The sequence below is a fragment of the Ipomoea triloba genome, chromosome 4 (genome assembly GCF_003576645.1).
Source record: "Ipomoea triloba cultivar NCNSP0323 chromosome 4, ASM357664v1".
Taxonomy (NCBI): domain Eukaryota; kingdom Viridiplantae; phylum Streptophyta; class Magnoliopsida; order Solanales; family Convolvulaceae; genus Ipomoea; species Ipomoea triloba.
Genome location: NC_044919.1, coordinates 2,904,045 through 2,925,213, shown reverse-complemented (window position 1 = coordinate 2,925,213; position 21,169 = coordinate 2,904,045). Strand labels below are relative to the sequence as shown.

At 34.6% G+C, this 21,169-nt stretch overlaps 3 protein-coding genes across 3 annotated transcripts; 2 read left to right on the top strand and 1 right to left on the bottom strand.

The window, feature by feature from the left end:
* LOC116015028 (zinc finger A20 and AN1 domain-containing stress-associated protein 4-like) lies at positions 1 to 3,497 on the top strand. Its single transcript, XM_031255012.1, has 3 exons — positions 1 to 105; positions 1,360 to 1,412; positions 2,766 to 3,497. The coding sequence occupies exon 3, from the start codon at positions 2,780 to 2,782 to the stop codon at positions 3,266 to 3,268; it is 489 nt and encodes a 162-aa protein (XP_031110872.1). The 5' UTR covers positions 1 to 105; positions 1,360 to 1,412; positions 2,766 to 2,779; the 3' UTR covers positions 3,269 to 3,497.
* A 6,762-nt stretch (positions 3,498 to 10,259) lies between these two features.
* Positions 10,260 to 11,278, top strand: LOC116017772 (zinc finger A20 and AN1 domain-containing stress-associated protein 5-like). Its single transcript, XM_031258407.1, has one exon. It carries the CDS (start codon positions 10,418 to 10,420, stop codon positions 10,940 to 10,942), a length of 525 nt encoding a protein of 174 aa, XP_031114267.1. The 5' UTR covers positions 10,260 to 10,417; the 3' UTR covers positions 10,943 to 11,278.
* A 6,691-nt stretch (positions 11,279 to 17,969) lies between these two features.
* LOC116014862 (berberine bridge enzyme-like 13) lies at positions 17,970 to 19,949 on the bottom strand. The gene is made up of 2 exons (XM_031254818.1): positions 19,171 to 19,949; positions 17,970 to 19,054 (listed from the first exon to the last, which is right to left on the bottom strand). The coding sequence occupies exons 1-2, from the start codon at positions 19,926 to 19,928 to the stop codon at positions 18,148 to 18,150; spliced, it is 1,665 nt and encodes a 554-aa protein (XP_031110678.1). The 5' UTR covers positions 19,929 to 19,949; the 3' UTR covers positions 17,970 to 18,147.
* Between the last annotated feature and the right edge of the window lie 1,220 nt (positions 19,950 to 21,169).

Here is a 21,169-nt window from a genome sequence, read left to right as displayed (position 1 = left end):
TAGGACTATAAATCTCCCATTCGGCCACGCCCTCTGTTTCCAGTTTCTTCTGGTCCTTCCAAGCCTAAAGCTTTTCAAGCCCTTTTCCTGTTCGCTCCTCCTAGGGTTTGTTTCCGTATCCCCCTCTCCTTATAGTCTTATACGATACGATGATGATGATGATAAACTTGTACATATTTACATTGTTCGATGTCTGTTGTTTGATTTGACGGTGTGATTGAGATTCCAGCTTTACTGTTCTTGCTTTAAATTTCAAAATTTTCGCTTCGCTTTCCCACTTTATTCTACGGATTTCAGATGCTGTCGTTTGTGCTGTTGATGTTCGTTCGCATTGTTTTTTGTTTTTGTTTTGTTTTGTTTTTTTTTTGTTTTTTGTTTTGTTTTGTTTTGTTTTGTTTTTTTTTTTTTTTTTTTTTTTTTTAAATTAGAACTATTTTCTCTGTTCTGCTAATCTATTGTATAGATTTCAGATATGATTGTTTGGGCTGTTGGGTGTTCTGTCTGTTTTGTATTATGTTTGTATGTTTGCTTTACATTACTAAACTTTTTTTTTTTTTTTTGCTAATTTATTGTATGATTATGCTGTCTTTTGTTCTGTAGGGTTCACAGTTTTCTACACGAAAGATCTTTTATTTGTCTCCTCAGGGCGAACAGGTGAGTTTTTGTTTATGTTTATATTTTACAAGGAATCTATAGTGGCTGAATTTGAAGTGATTTAGACTTTGTAGGGGGATGAAATAGTGTGATATGCTTAAGTAACTCTTATGTGTTGTGTGTAAACCATGAATTCCTCTTTTTGTTGTTGTTTTTTTGTCTGTTTTGTTTGTGCTTCATTAACTGTCGTGTGTTGAGAAAGTGAAAAGGATGTTTGAGTTTTGCAAGTTTTGTGTTATCATTGTTACATTGAGCATTCAAGATTGAGTAATATATGTGGAGTTGTGGGGTTGTGCTGATCTGGAGTTGTGATACATATAGACTTTAACATTATATTTGTTGAGCATATAATATATAACATATAAATGTGCAATCCAACTATCAGCTTAGGCTTTTAGTTGATGCCTTCAATTATATTGACTATGAATTTTTTTTTTTTTTTTTTTTTTTTTTTTTTTTTTTTTTTTTTTTTTTTTTTTTTTTTTTTTTTTTTTTTTTTTTTTTTTTTTTTTTTTGCTTTTTGTTAAATTAGAACTATTTTCTCTGTTCTGCTAATCTATTGTATAGATTTCAGATATGATTGTTTGGGCTGTTGGGTGTTCTGTCTGTTTTGTATTTATGTTTGTATGTTTGCTTTACATTACTAAACTTTTTTTTTTTTTTTTGCTAATTTATTGTATGATTATGCTGTCTTTTGTTCTGTAGGGTTCACAGTTTTCTACACGAAAGATCTTTTATTTGTCTCCTCAGGCGAACAGGTGAGTTTTTGTTTATGTTTATATTTTACAAGGAATCTATAGTGGCTGAATTTGAAGTGATTTAGACTTTGTAGGGGATGAATAGTGTGATATGCTTAAGTAACTCTTATGTGTTGTGTGTAAACCATGAATTCTTTCCTCTTTTTGTTGTCTGTTTTTGTTGTCTGTTTTTGTTTTGTGCTTCATTAACTGTCTGTGTGTTGAGAAAGTGAAAAGGATGTTTGAGTTTTGCAAGTTTGTGTTATAACATTGTTACATTGAGCATTCAAGATTGAGTAATATATGTGGAGTTGTGGGGTTGTGCTGATCTGGAGTTGTGATACATATAGACTTTAACATTATATTTGTTGAGCATATAATATATAACCATATAAATGTGCAATCCAACTATCAGCTTAGGCTTTTAGTTGATGCTTCAATTATATTGACTATGAACTTTTAAGATCTTATCTCATCTCTCGAGTGTGCTTAGATGATTCCCATGATTAGCTCCTTAACTATGAAACATGAATGGTTTATGTATCAACATATAGCTTAAGAAACTTGCATGCTGTCATCACCTTAATGAAAGCTTTTCTTTAAAAATTAGATGAGGCTTGCTATTTTTACTGTAATGTGTTTCATGATTATCCCACGGTCATAGAAAATGGTTTACAGTTGTGAAGGATGCTGCCTGCTTTTGTTAAATGCTTATGCATTGTATTATTTTAACTGTTCAGCATCAAGTGTTAAACTGTTAATTTTCAAGTTAGTCATTGGCTTTATGGTCCTAGTGAATGTGTTTTTGATTTATGGGAGAACTGTAGCCCCTACCCGAAAGGGAACTTTGGGTGAAGTTTGTGACCCTAGCCAGCAAAGGACCACTAGGAGGTAAATCAGCCTAGATTGCCTAAACTGTTCATAACTCTTCGGCTCAAACTAAGAAGGCCAATATGTGACTCCCATGGGGTGTTGAGTTTGGAACCTTGTGGTTAGTTGGTTACCAAGCCAATTGCCTGCCCGACCAACTCGGCTGGGTTGCCCTCCACTAAATGTGTTTTTAGTTTGCTGTTACCAAGAAAGCAAATTTTGTTTTTAAATGGGTAATTTCATTTTGCTAGACTCTTGAAACACAAATATGTATTGGAGAAATAAAGAACATATAAATCCCATCGAGTTTATCTGTAAGATGCACTCTCTGTGTGTATATATGCATCTTTGTATCCAAGGATTTGATGACTTATCATAAGTTTATTTGCATTGCTTATCGTTTGGTACTAATTTTCTGGGATGAAAGAGAGGCCTGATATTTGCATCCTCTCGGTAGATATGATTAACCAGTCATTCTTTATTAAAGAAGTAATTGTGATGCAGGAAATTTCAAAGACATGGAGCAGAACGAAGCTGGCATCCAAGCTCCCGTCCTTTGCGTCAACAACTGTGGGTTCTTTGGAACCGTAGCGACCATGAACATGTGTTCTAAATGCTACAAGGACACAGTCTTGAAGCAAGAGCAGGCTAGGCTCGCCGCTTCATCCATCGAGAGTATCATGAATGGCGGCGGGAAGTCCGTAGATGTTGTCGCAGTAAGCTCCCACGACGGTTCTGCAGAGTCCAGTGCAGTAACTGCCCAAGTCTCTCCCACACAACCCGAGAACAATGGCGGTGAGAACACGAAGGACGGTCCGAAAAGGTGCAGCGCCTGCAGGAAGCGAGTGGGGCTAACGGGTTTCAGCTGTCGGTGCGGGAATCTCTTCTGCTCGGTTCATCGCTACTCTGACAAACACGAATGCCAGTTCGATTATCAGAAGGCAGCTCAGGATTCCATATCCAAAGCCAACCCGGTTGTTAAGGCTAAAAAGCTCGACAAAATCTAGGGAGGGGGGATGAAAGAGAGGTCTGATATGGCATCTATTCAAGAAATCAAGGTTTTCAATTTCTTGTTATCAGTTTAGTGCATCATGTTATGGCTTCATCTGCACTTTGCTTATTTAGTGGCTTGGTTTATTGACATTCTTGTGATTAGCCTTCTATATACACTGCTTTGTAAAGTTTATTTAATTTCAATCTTTTGGTTATACACCAACTCTATTTAATTTCTTAGAATTGCTGAACTATTCGTGTTTCATATACATTAATTTCATATACCTCAGAACTAGTCGTTTTCATAAACCAATTCAAACAAAGGAAAAATTAATAGTAAGACAATTTTGTCAATTGCGGATAAGTATGAATACATTGAAAATCGGTTCATCTATTGGAGACCCACCATAAATGCAATATAAATATAGTTGGAAAAATGACATTTGATCTATGAGTTGTTTTTACCCCTGAGTTATTACTTATTAGTCAAGTTTTTCTAACATTACATTTTCATTTCAACATGACGAAATTTGTAATGTTTTTACCCCTGAGTCATTTCAACATGACGAAATTTGTAATGTTTTTACCCCTGAGTTATTACTTATTAGTCAAGTTTTTCTAACATTACATTTTCATTTCAACATGACGAAATTTGTAATTCTAACATTACATTTTCATTTCAACATGACGAAATTTGTAAAGTATTAAATTCACATTTCGTTCCTTTGTTTGTATTGAAAAATCAACTTCCTATTATTGAAATGCTTTTTAGAGTTAAGAACGTCGAAATAAGAGGTTGAGAAGTAAAAAAAAATAATACTACAAAAGTAATTTCAATATAAAAAGAAGGGAAAAGGGTCAAATAGACCCCTAAACATTTCGTGAAAAGTCAATTAGGCCTACGAACTTTTTAAAAGTGCAATTAAACACATAAATATACGATTTTGGGTCGTCTGACCCCATTAACCAGTTACCACTCGTCTAAGTGTCGGTTAATGCCTCCATGGCACGCCACATAAGCTTTGTTTTGGGTATTTGACTGGACACATAAGCATAAGTTAGAAAAATAAATTAAATTAAAGAAAATAAAATAAGAAATGTGCAACATCGTCTAGTCAAACCTAATTCTTAATAAAGCTGTTGTCTCCCTCAAAACTCTGCCACGCCAAGCTCCTGCTTCTTTGAAAATGCCGTCGCACAAGGTCTTCATGATCAAGAAGAAGATGACAAAGAAAGAGAGACATAACAGGCATATTCCTTACAAGATGATATTTTCATTTGAGTAATGGATAAAAAAAAATCGCCCAACCCTAATCGCACCACCATCTCACTTCGTCGCACAATCACCGTCCACCACCGTCGCTCCACCACCGCCGGAATCTGGGAGATGGAGTACCGGCAGCAATAAACCCAAAGTAGATTGAGTCAGATGCTCCCTCCGAGGCGAGGGTAGGTGATGGATAGGGTTCTCAGGACACTGGTTAGATCGGCTTCCAGTTGGTCCCTGCTTCTGGGAATTCGAAGAAGAAGGCTGCTGGTTCTGGTGCCCTTAGCTCGATTTCTTGGGCGACCCCGAATCGGACTCCGAGTGGGTATCACTCCGGCACTAATTCATATCGTTCTTAGCGATAATCATCTTTTCAAATTTTGTGATTTTCTGACGTTTATGTACATATCTTCATAGTAGAACAGGGAAAAACAAAGACAAAGGATCTTTGCTTTGGAAATTTCTCTAGTTTATGTACAGTTAAGTAAAACCTGTAATTTTCCTCCATGTTAGATTAGATATATCACTGCTTAGTGTTCTTCTTCCTCCTGTTGGTACATCTGATGAGCGGAGGCAGCAAGAATTCCTTTTAATTTAATTTATTTTTTTTAACTTATGCTTATGTGGCTAGTCAAATACCCAAAACAAAGCTTATGTGGCGTGCCATGGAGGCATTTACCGACACTTAGACGAGTGGTAACCGGTTAATGGGGTCAGATGACCCAAAATTGTATGTTTATGTGTTTAATTGCACTTTTAAAAAGTTCGTGGGCTTAATTGACTTTTCGCGAAATGTTTAGGGGCCTATTTGACCATTTTCCCTAAAAAGAATAATAAGATGTAAATTTCTTACTTTACCTCTTGAATAATAAGAGTTTTTGGAATTTTCATCAAGTTGAAACGAAGCCTAATGTCGAAGACCAAATTTGTCACTTCACTCATAATTAAAGAGTAAAACCTTGTTTTTAAAAAAAAAAAAAAAGAGTAAAACCTCAGCCAAAGACCTTATGGTCTAGTAGCATCTGGTGTTCTAGTTAACACTTTCACATGGATTGATGAGAGTGGGTTCGAGCCTTAATGGAGTCAATTGTGAGTTCGAGTCTTAATACTATATTGTAACAGAGTCAGTAGTGCTGTGATCTATTGTCATTCGATTGCACACCCCATGTGGATTTCATTTCAGAATGGACGGACATGATTAAAAGTTTTATATATACATATTTTTTTTGCCGTCAGCAATCCTTGAATTAGAAAAGGCTTAGTTGTGCCGTAGCTGTAACAGTGGGCATATGCTTCGCTATCACTTCATCTGTGCTTCGGAAATGCACATCATGATTTGACACAATTGTGATCTAGGATCCGCATTGTTTATTGACCCGACATCACAATATTTGATAATCACATTACATTTTAATAAATTTATTGTTGAATTGTTATCAAACTTTATTCAAAAGAGCCAATCTTTCACCTGTGTAAATAAGTCAAATAAACTCTCAAGTGGATGAAATAATGTAATTCAAATCCCTAGCTAACCAAAAAAAAAAAACCCATTGAGAACCCTTAAAAGTTAAATCGATAAAAGAATATAATTGAACTATAAAGTTACATATTTAACAAATTATTATTAATTTTTCACCAACTACACTTAACGCTGTCAAAACATGCTAGCTCGATTCATATGGGCTAACCTGTCTCGAGTTTGTCCATAAGCTGCCCAACCTATTTTTTTACACGTGTTGTGAAAATCTCAACCCAACTTGTTGTTGAATGAGTTTACGGGCCAGTCCGTCAGCCTACTTATTAGTATTTTAACTTTAGATTTTAATTTTTAATATATATTTATAATTTATTTAATTTATATTTAATATTAATATAATTTACATGTAATATTTTTATTTTGTAATTATAATATTATAAAATTTATAAAATATATACTTTATATAATTTATATAAGGGAAAATCACTATTCGTGATCTCTCAATTGTTTATAAAATTATCACATTAGTTACGCCAATAGTACACTGATGAATAAGTCAATTTAAGACCTAATTGTACATTTTTAAATGAATTAATGGGCATGTATACAATTTTTTTAAATTAAGAGAATTTAATTGTATTATTCACACAATTTTTTTTGAATACTACTGACTCAGTTACAATGCAATATCTGTTCATAACTACTTAAGCACAAAGAGTCTACAACCTCTCATATGAGAGTGCAACATTGGTACCATTAGACTACAATGTCTTGACAACTATTTACACAATTTAAATGACTTATTTTACCTTTTTTTTTGTTGGTTTATTCATAAAAAACGTTAAGTAGTGTACTTTTAGAGAAAATTACTCTTGTAATATATATGCTCAATTAACTTATCTTATGTTTAAGTAGAATTTTTAAAATTTAAATAGAATCTTTAAAAATATATATATATATTTTTTTGGTAGATAGAATCTTTAAAAAATATATGAAATATAAAGAAAAAGTAAGTGTAATATTGTTCAATTTATAAGATTTTTTTTAACAATACTGACCAAAACAATGTTAATAATATCAGAAATAATCATATACTAATATACAATAGACTTAATTGAACTAAAAACTATGGATATCAATATTGATAATATCCAATGAACAAAATGTACTCCATAATATATAAAATGTTACTCCGTATATGATATTATTGACGTGAGTGTCAATTAACACGATAAACTTTCTTTCTCGATAAATGTAAATTATACTGCTGGAGGTAGGGCCCGCAGTTTACAGCACGTGAAAGCGAGAGGGATAGAAAGGGGAGGAAGAGTGGGACCCAAAACTTGACTGGCCCCACACAACCGCATGAAAAAGCAAAGGCTTGAGCAAGCCGCCGACTCGAAAGTTGAGAAAGAGACGGTCAGGTTGGGCGGCTAAAGCGCCGCTAGTGAATGAGCCGCTGATGGGTGGTGGGGTAAGAGACTTGGGAGGAGGGGCGTCATTGAATTGTCGAAATTGCCCTCTAAATGGGTAGTTAAAACGCGGAGGAACAATTCTCACGCGCTGAAAGATTAGGAGTAATTAAAGTTTTAATTAACACGGTGGATTAGGAAAGAAGAAAGCAAGTCGTGTCCCACTTTCCCTTGTGACATTATTGACTGTTTTGCCTTTATATATAGTGAAAATAAGAAACCATGCTAGCCTTTGTTCCTTAGATCAAGTGATGTCAACCATATGCAATAATCCCAATAGTTGTGATAATTCACAATCCCATATTTGATGGAGATATTATATATATCACTGTTCAATATCCTTACGCATGGGAAATTACAAATTTTACGAGTATTAATATAAATTTTCATAAAAGAATTAATACCTAATTTAGTTATCGATTATACTAAATTTTTAATTTAATTTTATTAATTTTATGACCTTTGGGTAATACAATTGTTAAAACAACGAGTATATGAAAAGTATAGAGAGAAAATATGAGAGAGTAAATATCTATTGTATTGCTGAATATTGCATGTGAATAACCCTAGTCCTACTACATTAGAAATAATAAGCCACAATCTTTATTACATTATGAATAATAAGTTCAATCCTTAATAAACACTTAAGTTGCTCGTGTATCTTTCTTGGACTTGATTGATCCAACTACTATCTTTGGCCGATCTATAGGACCCATGCCGAATATACAATCGATCAAGTCCTAAACAACTTTTTATGCTTAATTGATCCTCAATTTCGATGGTTTACCCAATTGAGTCATCGATTGTTAGAATAAATGACTAAATCGATAAAAATCAATATAGTCGAGAACTAAATTTGGTAAAACCTAGAGTCGAAGACTAATTTGTGTAAAACTATTATAATTGATGACTGAATTGAGTATTAATATAGGTGAAATTACCATATTATCTTAACAAATTATTCAACAGTGTAAACCTATTAAAGTCGATGACCTATTAAGCAAAAAAAAAATAAAAAATCATTTAAGACTAAATATTAAAAAATTATTATAATTAATGATTAAGTTGGATATTAATTTTTTCATAAAATTCCTGTTCTAATTATATGTAATTAACATTACATATCTAATGCATGAAACATCCCAATTGATGTGGAATCGTGGATCATATATGATATATATAATTAGCTAATGGTGAGTTCAGTCATTTCTCAATTGTCATGCAAGTTGCAGGGGTCAATTTATGTAAAGCGATTATGGGCAGTTGATCCCTTGATGGGCTATGATATAAAAATTTCAATTGTAATGGGTGGCAGGTTAGAATTGAATTTTAAAATTATACAACTATCCTACCCAATCCTTTAATATAACATTTAAAAAATCAACAATAAAAATAAAAACAAAAATAAAGTCTAAATAAGAGAGTAAATAATAGACTGAACTCACACGGATAACTCAATTGGTTCCTTAGTGATAATTATGGGCAATAATAATTGATACATGATCAAACCCTGAGAGTCGCAAATTGCAATGTGAGAATTTCACATAATATAGTGAGTTCTTTGTAAAGCATCAAATATTGATCCTTATATAATCTTATCTAATATGTCATTGAATCATCGTAGTTTATTCATTTATTATCTTAAAAAGGTCAAAATATAAAATTTCACATTTGTAGACTTGGAGAGTTGGAGGGTGAATGTATGAGACTACTCAAAAGTCAAAACTATTGTTATCCTTGTAGTTGAGCCAGCGATGGTATGGTGAGTAGAGGATAAATAATCATATTTAAAAATGATTAAAATAAGTTTTAGTTTTCTTTTTTTCACTAAATCTTATATTATTTTAACTATTAATAAATCAATACTCCATATATTATTATTATAATTTTTTGAGATAATATTTAATATAATACGGAGTATATATTTTTTGAAAAAAGCACTATTATTATTCCAGAAAATATAAAGATGTCCTTCGCATAGGAGTGGTCACTTTCCTAACTCATCCAGGCTGTATAAAAATATATCCAATTGCTCCGTATTTACATTTATGTATTTATATATATTATATTATATTTGGTGGAGTTTTTATTATTTTATTATCGGGTACCTAATACGGGTTGGCATATTCAACCATTCGTATTCAACTCTTTTGGCATGTTTGATTCATATGGTCATTTACAGTGTGAGGTCATTTTACTTTTACAAAAATAATCACCTACAATCACTTAGCAGCTCTAAATTCATTATGGTTTAGATTATTACGTGACAGACAATTATACAACCAAATATATAAACACTAACTTTACTCACAAGCTCTAATTCGTATTTCTATCATCTGTTAATTTATGTAAATATTACCGTACATATAAATAGTAACAATATTATATTATTGTAGTAGATTGTGGACAAAGACAGACAAGTCATAATATTATATTATTTCATTCAAAAGCTCTCGAATTTTAAACCGTATTTTTATTATCAATTAATTTATGTTAGGAGTATCGGACATAAAAATATTAAGAATATTAGTATATTATATTATACGGTATATGTGAAGGGTCCCCCGAAGGAAACAAATATTAAAATATCCAGAAATGTGACGCTTAAGTAAATAACACGTCAGAGCTAATCTAGAACCGCCCAAGTACGACCACCACCAAATTGGCGTAATTACGTAAAAGTAACAAGGGCAGTTTGGTCCACACAGCGGCCTCCAATTTGCGTGATACGCGTCCCTAATGAGGCCATTATTCTATCGCCATTACCGACCTCTCTCCCCCCCTTAAATCTCCTCTCGTCTCCTCAAACCCAACCCAAATCCGACTCGCTTCCTATATCTCTCTCTCTCTCTTCGTTTCTTCAACCTCAGCTCTCTCTCTCTATAATTGTTGATACAGAAATCGTTTTTTTTTTTTTTTTGTTTGAGAAATTTTTGTTGTTGTGAAAATGGTACAGAAGACGGAGAAGGAGGAGACGGAGTTCAAGGTGGTACCTGAGACCATAACGCCGTGCGTCAACAACTGCGGCGTGACCGGGAGCCCGGCCACGAACGGCATGTGTCAGAAGTGCTTCAACGCCAACACCGCGGCGTCTACCTCCAGCTCCGTCGCGGCGTCAACGGTGCCGATTCCGCACAAGTTCGCCGAGAAGTCGCCTAGATCTACCTTCCGGAGGACGTCTCCCGGGAGGACGGTTCCAGATCTGAAGAAGCTGGAGGATACGACGGACAAAAGCGACGAGAAAACCGGAGAGAGCTCGCCGGCTCCTGCTAAGAGAGAGGTGAACCGTTGCTCCGGCTGCCGGAGGAAGGTCGGCTTGACCGGATTCCGTTGCCGGTGCGGCGAGCTCTTCTGCGGAGAGCACCGGTACTCCGACCGACACGACTGCAGTTACGACTACAAAGCCGCCGGCCGGGAGGCCATCGCGAGGGAGAATCCTGTCGTGAGGGCCGCGAAGATCTTCAAACTCTGAAGGTGGAAACACGAAATAACACGGCGTATCTACTGGATTTGGGGTTGGAAACGGAACGTAGCTGGGGAAGGGAGATCGATACCTCCATCGATCTCCGCAGCTGTTTCCGCTCTTGTTTGTTGCTCTCTAGGGAGTGAAAATGAATCGAAAAAAGTGAGAGAAATTCGTAATTAAATTGTTGTGATGATAAAATCTCGCTCTAGCGATTGTTATTCATGGGATGATTAATCTTATTTCAGATTTTTCACTTTTTTTTTCTTCGAATTGATAGATAAAAGATTTGTAGCTTCACGATTGCTAATTAGTAATTTCAATAGTTTTTGATTGTGCTGTTCATCGGAATTTCAATTGTTCATAAATCTTAATTTCACGATAAGACGGGGTCCGGCGGGCCGCCGTGTAGACTTCCTGGGGCATCTTGTGGTAAATTAGGTGAGGTGTTTGGGGCAAAGTAGTCATTGCGGGTTCGTGGGCCCTAAAGCGGTGAAAGTGATAGTTTCGTGAGAAATTGGAGATAAAAAGGACGAGACGTGAAAATGATGAGTGAGAAAATCTTTAAGGCGGGGGGTTGATGAATATACTTCTGATTTTCTCGTTTACTTTTTACTTTTTGGTGAAAATAATAAAATACAGTATTTTAAATATTAAATTATTCGGACAATTGAAAATAATTCTGGATGGGCACTAGAAAGTTGCCTCTCTTTATATAAAATATATAATATTCTTATCAATATGAGAAAACAAGGAATCGTGTATAATGGTAAACAAATAATATTATACAAATAATATACTTTTAATATATTTGAAATATATATATTTTTTATTTATGATTCACATAAATATATTTTATGTATACAAATAATATACTTTTAATATATTTAAAATATATTTCTATTTATGATTCACACAAATGTGTAGATTATGTCCATCAAATAATGATACAGTTACTTTCTTCCCCTCTTTTTTTTTATTTTTATTTATTTAATTATATTGTTTTACTTTTAAGAATTCTACTAGCTTTAAACTTAAAATTTAACATCTCAATAAATAAATTAAAACTTTGTTGTGTTGGCTCTATTTTTACTTAAGGGCTAACTACACGAATTAAGGAATTGTCAAGGTCCAATTGGTCATCCATGTTATGAACATTCATTAATGGGAGCAAAGAAACCATATTCTAATTCAATTTGAGCAAATTGTTCAATTTTCCATAGTATGAATCCTTCTCAATGCGCTCATATAATCACTTTCTAACTCAATCCGACGAAATATCCCTCCTAGCATAAATAAAGAGTTGAAAACTATAATAAACAACGCAAAATTGAGCTATGAAACTGAATATTCAACCAACCTTCAACCTTGTAACCAAAGCCCCATAACCCTTCATTCTCAAAACGATCCTTGCCATGACTTCCCATAATTATCTACGACCATTACCATCCAAATCAATTTTAACTAAAACTCTCAACATTATATTCTTCCCCAACCCACCAAAAAAAAAATATTAATTTTAATACAATGAAATTTCATACCAACAAAGCAATCAAACACCTTTTGTTCAAATACTACCTGTGTAGTTCTTCTTGAGTAAATGTCAGCACTGAACTCCGATGGTCAACTAATAACTCTTTGAACTCTAACAAATATAAAAATTATAAAATTAATATTACATTTTAATAGAGTCAATAACACTAATAAAAAACATACTATATCTCTATAATAAATAAATTAATATAAAAAACTTCCCTGCCGACTAGAAGTCTAGAATTAACAAAACGGGGTTATGAGTAATCTGTTACGTTGACATGCAACGTAACGTAACTGACAGGCAGGAGCTCAGAAGCAAGCAGGGAGAAAAGAAGAAAGAAGAATTCTGAAATAAAAATACGGCATGGCATGCGGTTCACCAAATTGAAAGTGACGTTTTATCGCGATTATTCGGTCTGTATATATCTCTTATCTCTTTCGAAAGAAAAAAAAAAAGTAAAAAATCGCGAGATTTACGACGCGATTTTGCCTCGGATTTCAATGCAAAAAGGCTGCATTCCTTTACCAATCGTCAGACGTGCATTTACTATTTCCTCATCAACTGGGAACTTATGTCATCACCACTTGTTCATTGTAGTACATTCTTTATGGCTTTACTGCCAAATTTACGGAAAATGATACTCCATTTTATGTGTTAGAATTCAATTAACGAGATTTTACAGAATTTATTTATAATTTAACTATTTATAATATTAAATTTAAAATTAATATGTAAAATTTATATTAAAAGTATATTAAATACAAAAAAAAATTAAATTTAAAAATTATAAAAAAATGCTAATAGATCTCGTAACGAAGAGATATCAAGTTTACCCTAAAAGTGGTGGCTAAGTGAGTGGACGTGGTGCATGATTTTTATATTTGAAGGTCATGAATTTGATTATTGTTAAGACGTTCTTAATCAAGCCCGTCGCACATGATCTTCCTAGTGCGGTTTATATCTCTTGTGTTATTTGTGAGTTATTATATAAGAGTAAGATTTATTTTGTGCACATTTTTAGAAATGACTATGTGTTTTTCTCGTCACGAAAAAGAGAGGAAAGTAGATATCAAGTTTACTGTTATACAAATTTGAACAGTGAGGTTAACATAGCAACACCATGAATTCATAGATACCGCATACATAAAAGAACAAACATATTCCAGAATGGAATCTAATCTTTCTGAGGTGTTACATTGGAATCCTAGGTCTTTTATTCTTTAAAGAGTATTTGTCAGTGGAATATATATAATAATATGTAAAATGGAAGATGATTAGATTTTAGCTATTAATTAAACACTAATTAATCCAATGGGAAATGAGAAATCATTGACAAAACAACCCCCACTTTCCTATATATATATATCTATCTGTTGGCCTGGGGACCATATATATGTGTAAATATCATCCCATTTAATAGTCCATTACCAAAAAGCCAGAATGTCATGCCAATAATGGAATCCAATATCGTTGTATATATGTGTGAGATGATTCAGATGAGAAGTGAGAACAAGTTCTAAGATTAAAAGTGAAAATTGATATGATGTATTTATTTAGGTAAATTAACAGCTGAATGCTGTAAAAAAAAAAAAGATTGAATCAATTTTATAAATATTACAAATTTAAAATTTGCAATGATTATAAATTTGATCTTAAAAAAAATTAAAACTCTCAACTATTAATAAACCTTGATGAAAGGCAATGAAGGTCTCCATCTGTAGAGGTGGTCTGTTTGTCTCCATTGGGATACAAACAAGTCATGAAACAAAAGAAGCCTCTTTTGTATCCAGATCTGGAAACATAGGAGGAAATGAAGGCATCCATTAATCTATGCATGCCTTCAATTTTTTTTTTTTTAAAACAATTTCTAAAGAAAATAATTATAAAAAAAGTCATATTAAAATTAAAGTTAGTTGTTATTGTTGTTGTTATGATGACACTGAAGCCATCATATAGGATGTCACATAAGAATGAAATGGCTAAATCATTCATTTGTAAGGGCAAAATGTTACTAACCTATAAAAATAGTTTAATTGATTATTTTTTTTTTCAAATTCAGAAATCTATTTACAAACTTTTTTAATTCAAGAATTCAATTTTATATAAAAGAAATTACTTAAATCAAAATATTTAATTCATTATTTGATCTGTGGATAATAAGTTTTTGAAAATAATTAATATAAAGACTCCCTTACATAATAAAGATAATATAAAAATTCATGTTCTATTCATTTCTCCCAAAATTGTGTGAAAAATTAAATACTTAACAAAACCAACGAATTCATTTTTCAAAATCGAGAAATTTATTTTCCATTGCAATAAATTCTCCATTAATCAAATAAGGAAAAGTATGTTTTTTCTAAAACTTTGAGGCTAACCAACAATCATTATTTTTGGTTTCAATCAGTTTGATTCTTTTTATTAAATGATGAAGGAAACATTCATCTACTACACAAGCTAAGAGTGTTGCTCTTATATAATAGCCATCAAACTATACATGAGAGATAAATACATTAAAAAGACTTTATGTGACTTTTTTTTGAATAAGACTTCATGTGATTAATTCAACTAAAAAAAACGTTGATAATAATTAAAATTGTGATCTTTTAATATAAAAACTACACTATACTTTTTTCAAGTCCAGTCACTTTGACCCCATGAACAACTAAATTGGTCACATTTTAAATGGGACGTAAAGACCTTTGGGGTTGGAGATTCAACCTTTTGAGAAGAAAGTTTGGTGACTTTATTCTAATACCAAGATAAAACGCCCCGTGACAATTTTGTTGAGAGGAAGGCGCCACTCACCCAAACAATCACTTTTTCTTCTTTTCAGATTTAATAGTCTTTAGCAATATTGGCCATTACTTTCTTAGATTCTCACCAAAAGTAACACTCTACACACTTCACCACCTTTCTGCCCTACCCTCAAAATTAAGAAAAGACAACACAGAAAAAAAAAAACATCACACTAATTAATGAATGTCACATGAAACCAACCATCGCATGTTAGTGTTTTGTCATGCCATCCAGTTTGTTTAATTAGTTCCCATGATGAAGAGATTAGCTAGAGGGTGATTAATTGGAGGGTGACTAAGAAGGAATAATCTGTTTAGTTTGATCCAATCACTAAGCCCATTTTAGGGTCCATTAATTTGAGCGTGACAATTAAGCACTAATTAAAGTCATCAATCATTAGGCTTTTAAAGCTTCACATTATCAAACACTTTTGTTCTGAATGGACGCATCTTTTTTCTGATAACTTTGGGTGTTGGTTTCTGGGTAGACCAACTAAGAAAAGTGTTATTCATTGAGTTAATTCTTTGGACGAGTTTAATAAAGACGGATTCGATAGAAGTTACGCAAAAAATTATAAAAAATTAATGGATAGGCAAGAGATTCCTAGTTCGACTTAGTTAAGGTAATTGGAGACATTTTGAAATGTGATGAGATTATCCCATCAAGTATAATATGTGTGTATATTGGAAGATTTTGAAAATTGAAAATCTCATACTTGGGTTACAAGTGTTTGAATCACATGGACCTCTCGATGGAATTCGGCATATAATTTTGAGTGTTGGTTTTTAGGTAGACCAACTAAAAAAAGTGCCATATAACGAAATTTTTTAATTGGCTTAATTGAGAGTGATTCGATAGTAGCTCTCTAGAAAATTGTAAGAAGCAGATTGTTTAGGGATCTCGGATCCCCACTTCCACTTAGTTGACGCAATTAGGGGATCTCTAAAGCAGAATTAGGTTTGTATGTTCTGTCAAACATATTCATTGATATGCTAATATATGTGCTGATTAAATAACTTTAGAAATTAATAATGTCGGCCCATGTTTGGGTTACAAGTATTTTAAACTCCTATTGGTGGAATTTGATTGACATTAGTTGAGTGTGAATCGATGGTAGCTCTTTAGAAAATTTATTTTTTTATTTTATTTATTTATTTATTATGCATGCCATGAAAGAAAAAGGTGACACAATGTGGAAATTATCTAAAGGAAATGTGGACCATGGACTTAATTGTATGGGCATAATAAAGATATTACAAGTTCAAACTGTAGACTGCACCCAATGCCCACTACTTCATATGCATAATTGTTAGCAGAATTGTTGCCTTTGCTTACAATCTTTCTTGTAAGTGTGAAATGAGAGCAACCCACTAGCCTTTTGAAATATATATGGAATATGTGTATAGTACATCATGCTATTTATAGCCCAATAGGCACATATATATGATTGTCTTATGTTTTGTTGTTGTTAGTTGGAGAAGAGACACCACTGTACTATTTTCACTTTTGTGGTAATGCACCAATCTTCAAGGTTCCAAAATTTCTAATGCTCAATACTATTCCTTTAAATGACCCACTTTAGGTGACTTGAGCTGTCTTCTTCTATTTTCTTTTTCATATAATATTCAATATTTCCATTAATGTATGACTAATTTAGATTCGACTCGAATCATGCTTAGAGATTTAGGAAAAATATTGTACAGAATCCTTTAACAAGACGCGGACATACATAAGTTCAACCTCGATCATGTAATAAATATATGCATGGTATGCTGCGTATATGCATTGAGTGAAACAATCTAAGTTAACTTAAAACCTTATGATTATCGAGCCACTATTTAACTAACTCAGTTGAGATTATCCTCACTCATTAATTATTCAAGTTACAAGAACCTTGAGGAGTTGAGGTTACAACCCTTTGGTCATGAATTCAAATTTTAAAACGAAAATTATATCGTATATATATATACTTTTTTGAAATAAAATTATATTGTATATATGTCACAAGTTTATGAAACTCTCAAATGTAGCGTCAATAAAGTGGCAGCTATGTTGACACGTATTGAGTAGACAAGCACACCTATTCTACTCCGTGTATCATGTCCACTAAACCAATGTGGAGAATTGCTTATAATGCAATATACTAATGGAGCATCAGTCGATACTAAGGCAAATATTTTTTTTTGAATGATAGAAAACCTATAATCACTATTAAAGAATGCGCACTAAATAAATTCCGCTCCTATATGAGATAAATCATTTTTAAAAAATCTTGTTTGACAACTTTAACCAAGATGACGTTGGTAAGAAACAAACTTGTGGCTATAAGTAAGAAGTTTTGTACTCCCCCAAACCCAGTTTATCTGTCCTACTCACTATCTATTAGTCAAACAAACTCTTTCTACTGTGTTTATTAGTATTTTTAGTGTAGTTTCTAAATATATAAATTTTGTATACTAATACTAAACTTAATATAATGAAAAATTGAATTAAAAATAACTTTAGTCAAACCACGTTAATCTTCGACACATAAAATATGACAGAGAGAGTATTATATAGCTTAGAGACAATTACGATTGGTTGTAACACTTATGTATACACACACATAAAGAGAAAAAAAACTGACTACATAGATGAAATATGATTCTGACGTATGATAATCTGGATAAAGTGAGTGTTGGCAAGAATGCATAACCACTCTTAAACGGAGGGAAAACTTTCAAATTTTCTTTCAAGCATTATACACTTTACATATGGTATTACAAATTAAAGAGCATGACATAAGCGATGGGCATTTGGAGCATAAGAACATAGGACCCATGAAATTAAAATAAAAATCAGCTAATAAACTAGGAATACATAAATATATACTTCAAATTCAATGGATCATCGTCTTCCCCAATCCACGCTCCTCCATGGACAAAGGAAGCGTGGGGATACTCTGTTCATGCCTGAAAAAGTTATCCGGATCAACTCTGCTCTTCACCCGAACCAATCTATCAAAATTCTCCATCTTAAAATACTTATTCCCCCACGCCATAGCTTGGATAAAGCTCTCATTCCCGCCCTTACTCATTCCCAAATCAAGATCCCTGTAATTCACATACGCCTCTCTGGGAAACATGGACGCGAAAGGGGCCATGTAATTGTACAATTTCCTCATCCAATCGTAGTGCTTCGATTCCGATTCCGGCGAGGCGTCGTTCCAGAGGGTTAAGTATTGGATCTTGAAGATGACGCCTTTCCGGTGCGGGAATGGGGTTTCGGTTTCCGGAATCTTCGCCATCATGCCGCCGTACGGGTTCCAGATCAGCAGCGGCGAGTCTTCTTGGAGGAGGCGTTTCCAGAGGCCTTCCAGGCCGGATTCTGGGATGGGGGCTCTTATGAAGTCGGATTTGGCTTTGAAGAAGTTCTTGAAGAGGGATTTGCCCTGGAGGAGAGTTTCCGGCGGGGTGTTTCTTGGGTATCCGGCGATGTAGAGGATGGATTGGATCCAGGTCATTTCGAGGCAGTCTTTTTTGGTTAATCCGAGTTCTGGGAAATTTTTTGTCATAATTTGGAGGAGACGGTCGGATTGGCCGAGAAACAGGGCGTTATAGGCGGTTTGGATGGTTCTCTGGCCTTTCTTGGCGGCGTTCACGGCGGAGATGACGACTCTGATGAAGAGATCCTCGTCGAGTTTATCGGCGGCGATGGTTTGCCACTTGTATAGGAGTTTGGTAGCGCCGTCTTCCAGGGTTTTGGGAACGGTGAAAACGGTGACGGTGGAGGGAACCGGCACTAACCTTTTTTGAAAATAAATACAGAATAATTTCAGATAGCAGTTGCTCTTACATGAGTCACATAATTCACTGACAGCTTAACATGGTGAACTGATAAGTTGCCCAGGACAGGCACTAACCTTAATTTCCACGAAAGAATGATTCCGAAGCTAGCGCCGCCGCCGCCGCGGATAGCCCAGAAAAGCTCCTCCCCCATTGCTTGCCGGTCGAGAATCTTTCCATTAACATCGACAATCCGCGCGTCTTCCACGTTATCAGCTCCGAGGCCGTATTTTCTCATCATGGACCCGTACGCGCCGCCCGTGATGTGCCCGCCGATGCCCAGGCTGGTGCAGAGCCCCGCCGGGAAGCCGTGGGTGCGGCTCTGCTGAGAAATCCGGTAATACACTTCGCCGACCGTCGCCCCGGCCTGGGCCCACGCCGTGTTCTCCTCTATATTCACCTCAACCCTCCTCAGCTTCGCCAGGTCAACAATCACGAACGGCGACTCCATCTCGGAGATATACGACAGGCATTCATAATCATGGCCGCCGCTCCGGACCCTGAGCTGAACTCCAAGCTGCTTGGCGCAGATAACCGCCGCCTGCACGTGGGATTCGACCAATGGGGTGAAAATAAGTTTGGGTTTCGGGACAGACGGTACCAGACACCTCAGGTTCTGGGCCGTCGACTGGAGAATTGGAGTAAACGAAGCGTTGTTTGGGGCGAAGAACGCCGCCCCGAAGGGCACAGTGAAGTCAGAGTTCACACAAACACATTGGTAAAAACTTTCTTGGAATGATGAATCTGAGAAAGCAAAGGAAGTTGAAGATGATGCAGTGATGAGGATTGTGAGAACCCTTAGAAACCATGAGGAGTTTAAGGTTAAGGTTGCCATTTCTTTGGTTTTGGTTTCGGTGTGTTTGTTTTAGGTTTGGGCTGTTTAGGGGTTTATATATATGTGCATGTGTTGGAGTGTGGGTTTTGTGATGACTTCATATGACACAATGCAGATGTCAATTAAGGTTTAATTAAGAGTAATGATTGTATTAACAAGATTATTAGATTTAGTAGGTAGAGGTAATTTTGCAAGGTTTGTCTCCAGTTCTTGGACACTTTTGACCACACAATGTAGCAACTTGGAATCTTTCTTGCCTTTCAATTAAAACTTTAATGGAAATGATGGTTACAGTGTATTTAGTAAGTGTACAACTTGGTTTGCTTAGAATAAAATATTACCCTCAATCAAGATTAATGGTGAGTGAATCGCAGATGGATACTTAGGCACCCAAAGACGAAGAAGGGTAGTATGTAATTGATGAAATGCTTTAGAGAGTTGAAAAATTAAGTATAGATAGGTAGATTTTAAATAGGGCAACCTTTCGAATTGCGAATCATGAACAGGCAAGAGACAACATGTCAAATTGAAACATATTAGTAGTCTAAGAAAAAGAGAGTTTCACGAAGTTGAAAATAAGCATACATAGACAGATTTCTAATTAAATAGGGTAACTTTTCGAATTGACAATCATAATGGGCAGGCAAGAGACAACATGTCAAACTGAAACAAATTATATATAATGAAAGTAACCTAAAACATGAGCTGAAAACGGAGTTATCAGAGAGTAAAACAAGTATCATGTATGTTGCGCGCTATTAGGTGAAATTAAATAACATGAATGGTGCACTTTAGACAGTGACAATTTAGACGCCGAACACATCACTAGTTTATTACGGTCTAACTTAAATAGCATGGGACACGATGAATCCCGCATGGATAAACTAAGGATCACCTTACAAGATTAAATATTCTCGAGTGACCAATACTCACTAAGTTTTCAAAACATTAATTTTGTTACTAAGTAGTTGACGTGGTAAATACACTAGGGTCTCTAATATGCCTACGTATAGTCTACCAAGTAGATATGTGAGCTCAGATAGCTTAGACGGTGGGTCGGAGGTTCCCGAGCTAAGATATATTGTTAGTGAAAAAGTTCAAAAGCCCCTTCTTTAGGCCATAAAGGCGCCTTATATAAAGGCCTGGAGGAGACACATGTCGGGCGCCCGGCATGTGCACCACGTGTCCTGCATGCATGCACGGTCTTGAACAAGGACAATCGTGTCCTGCATGCATGAACG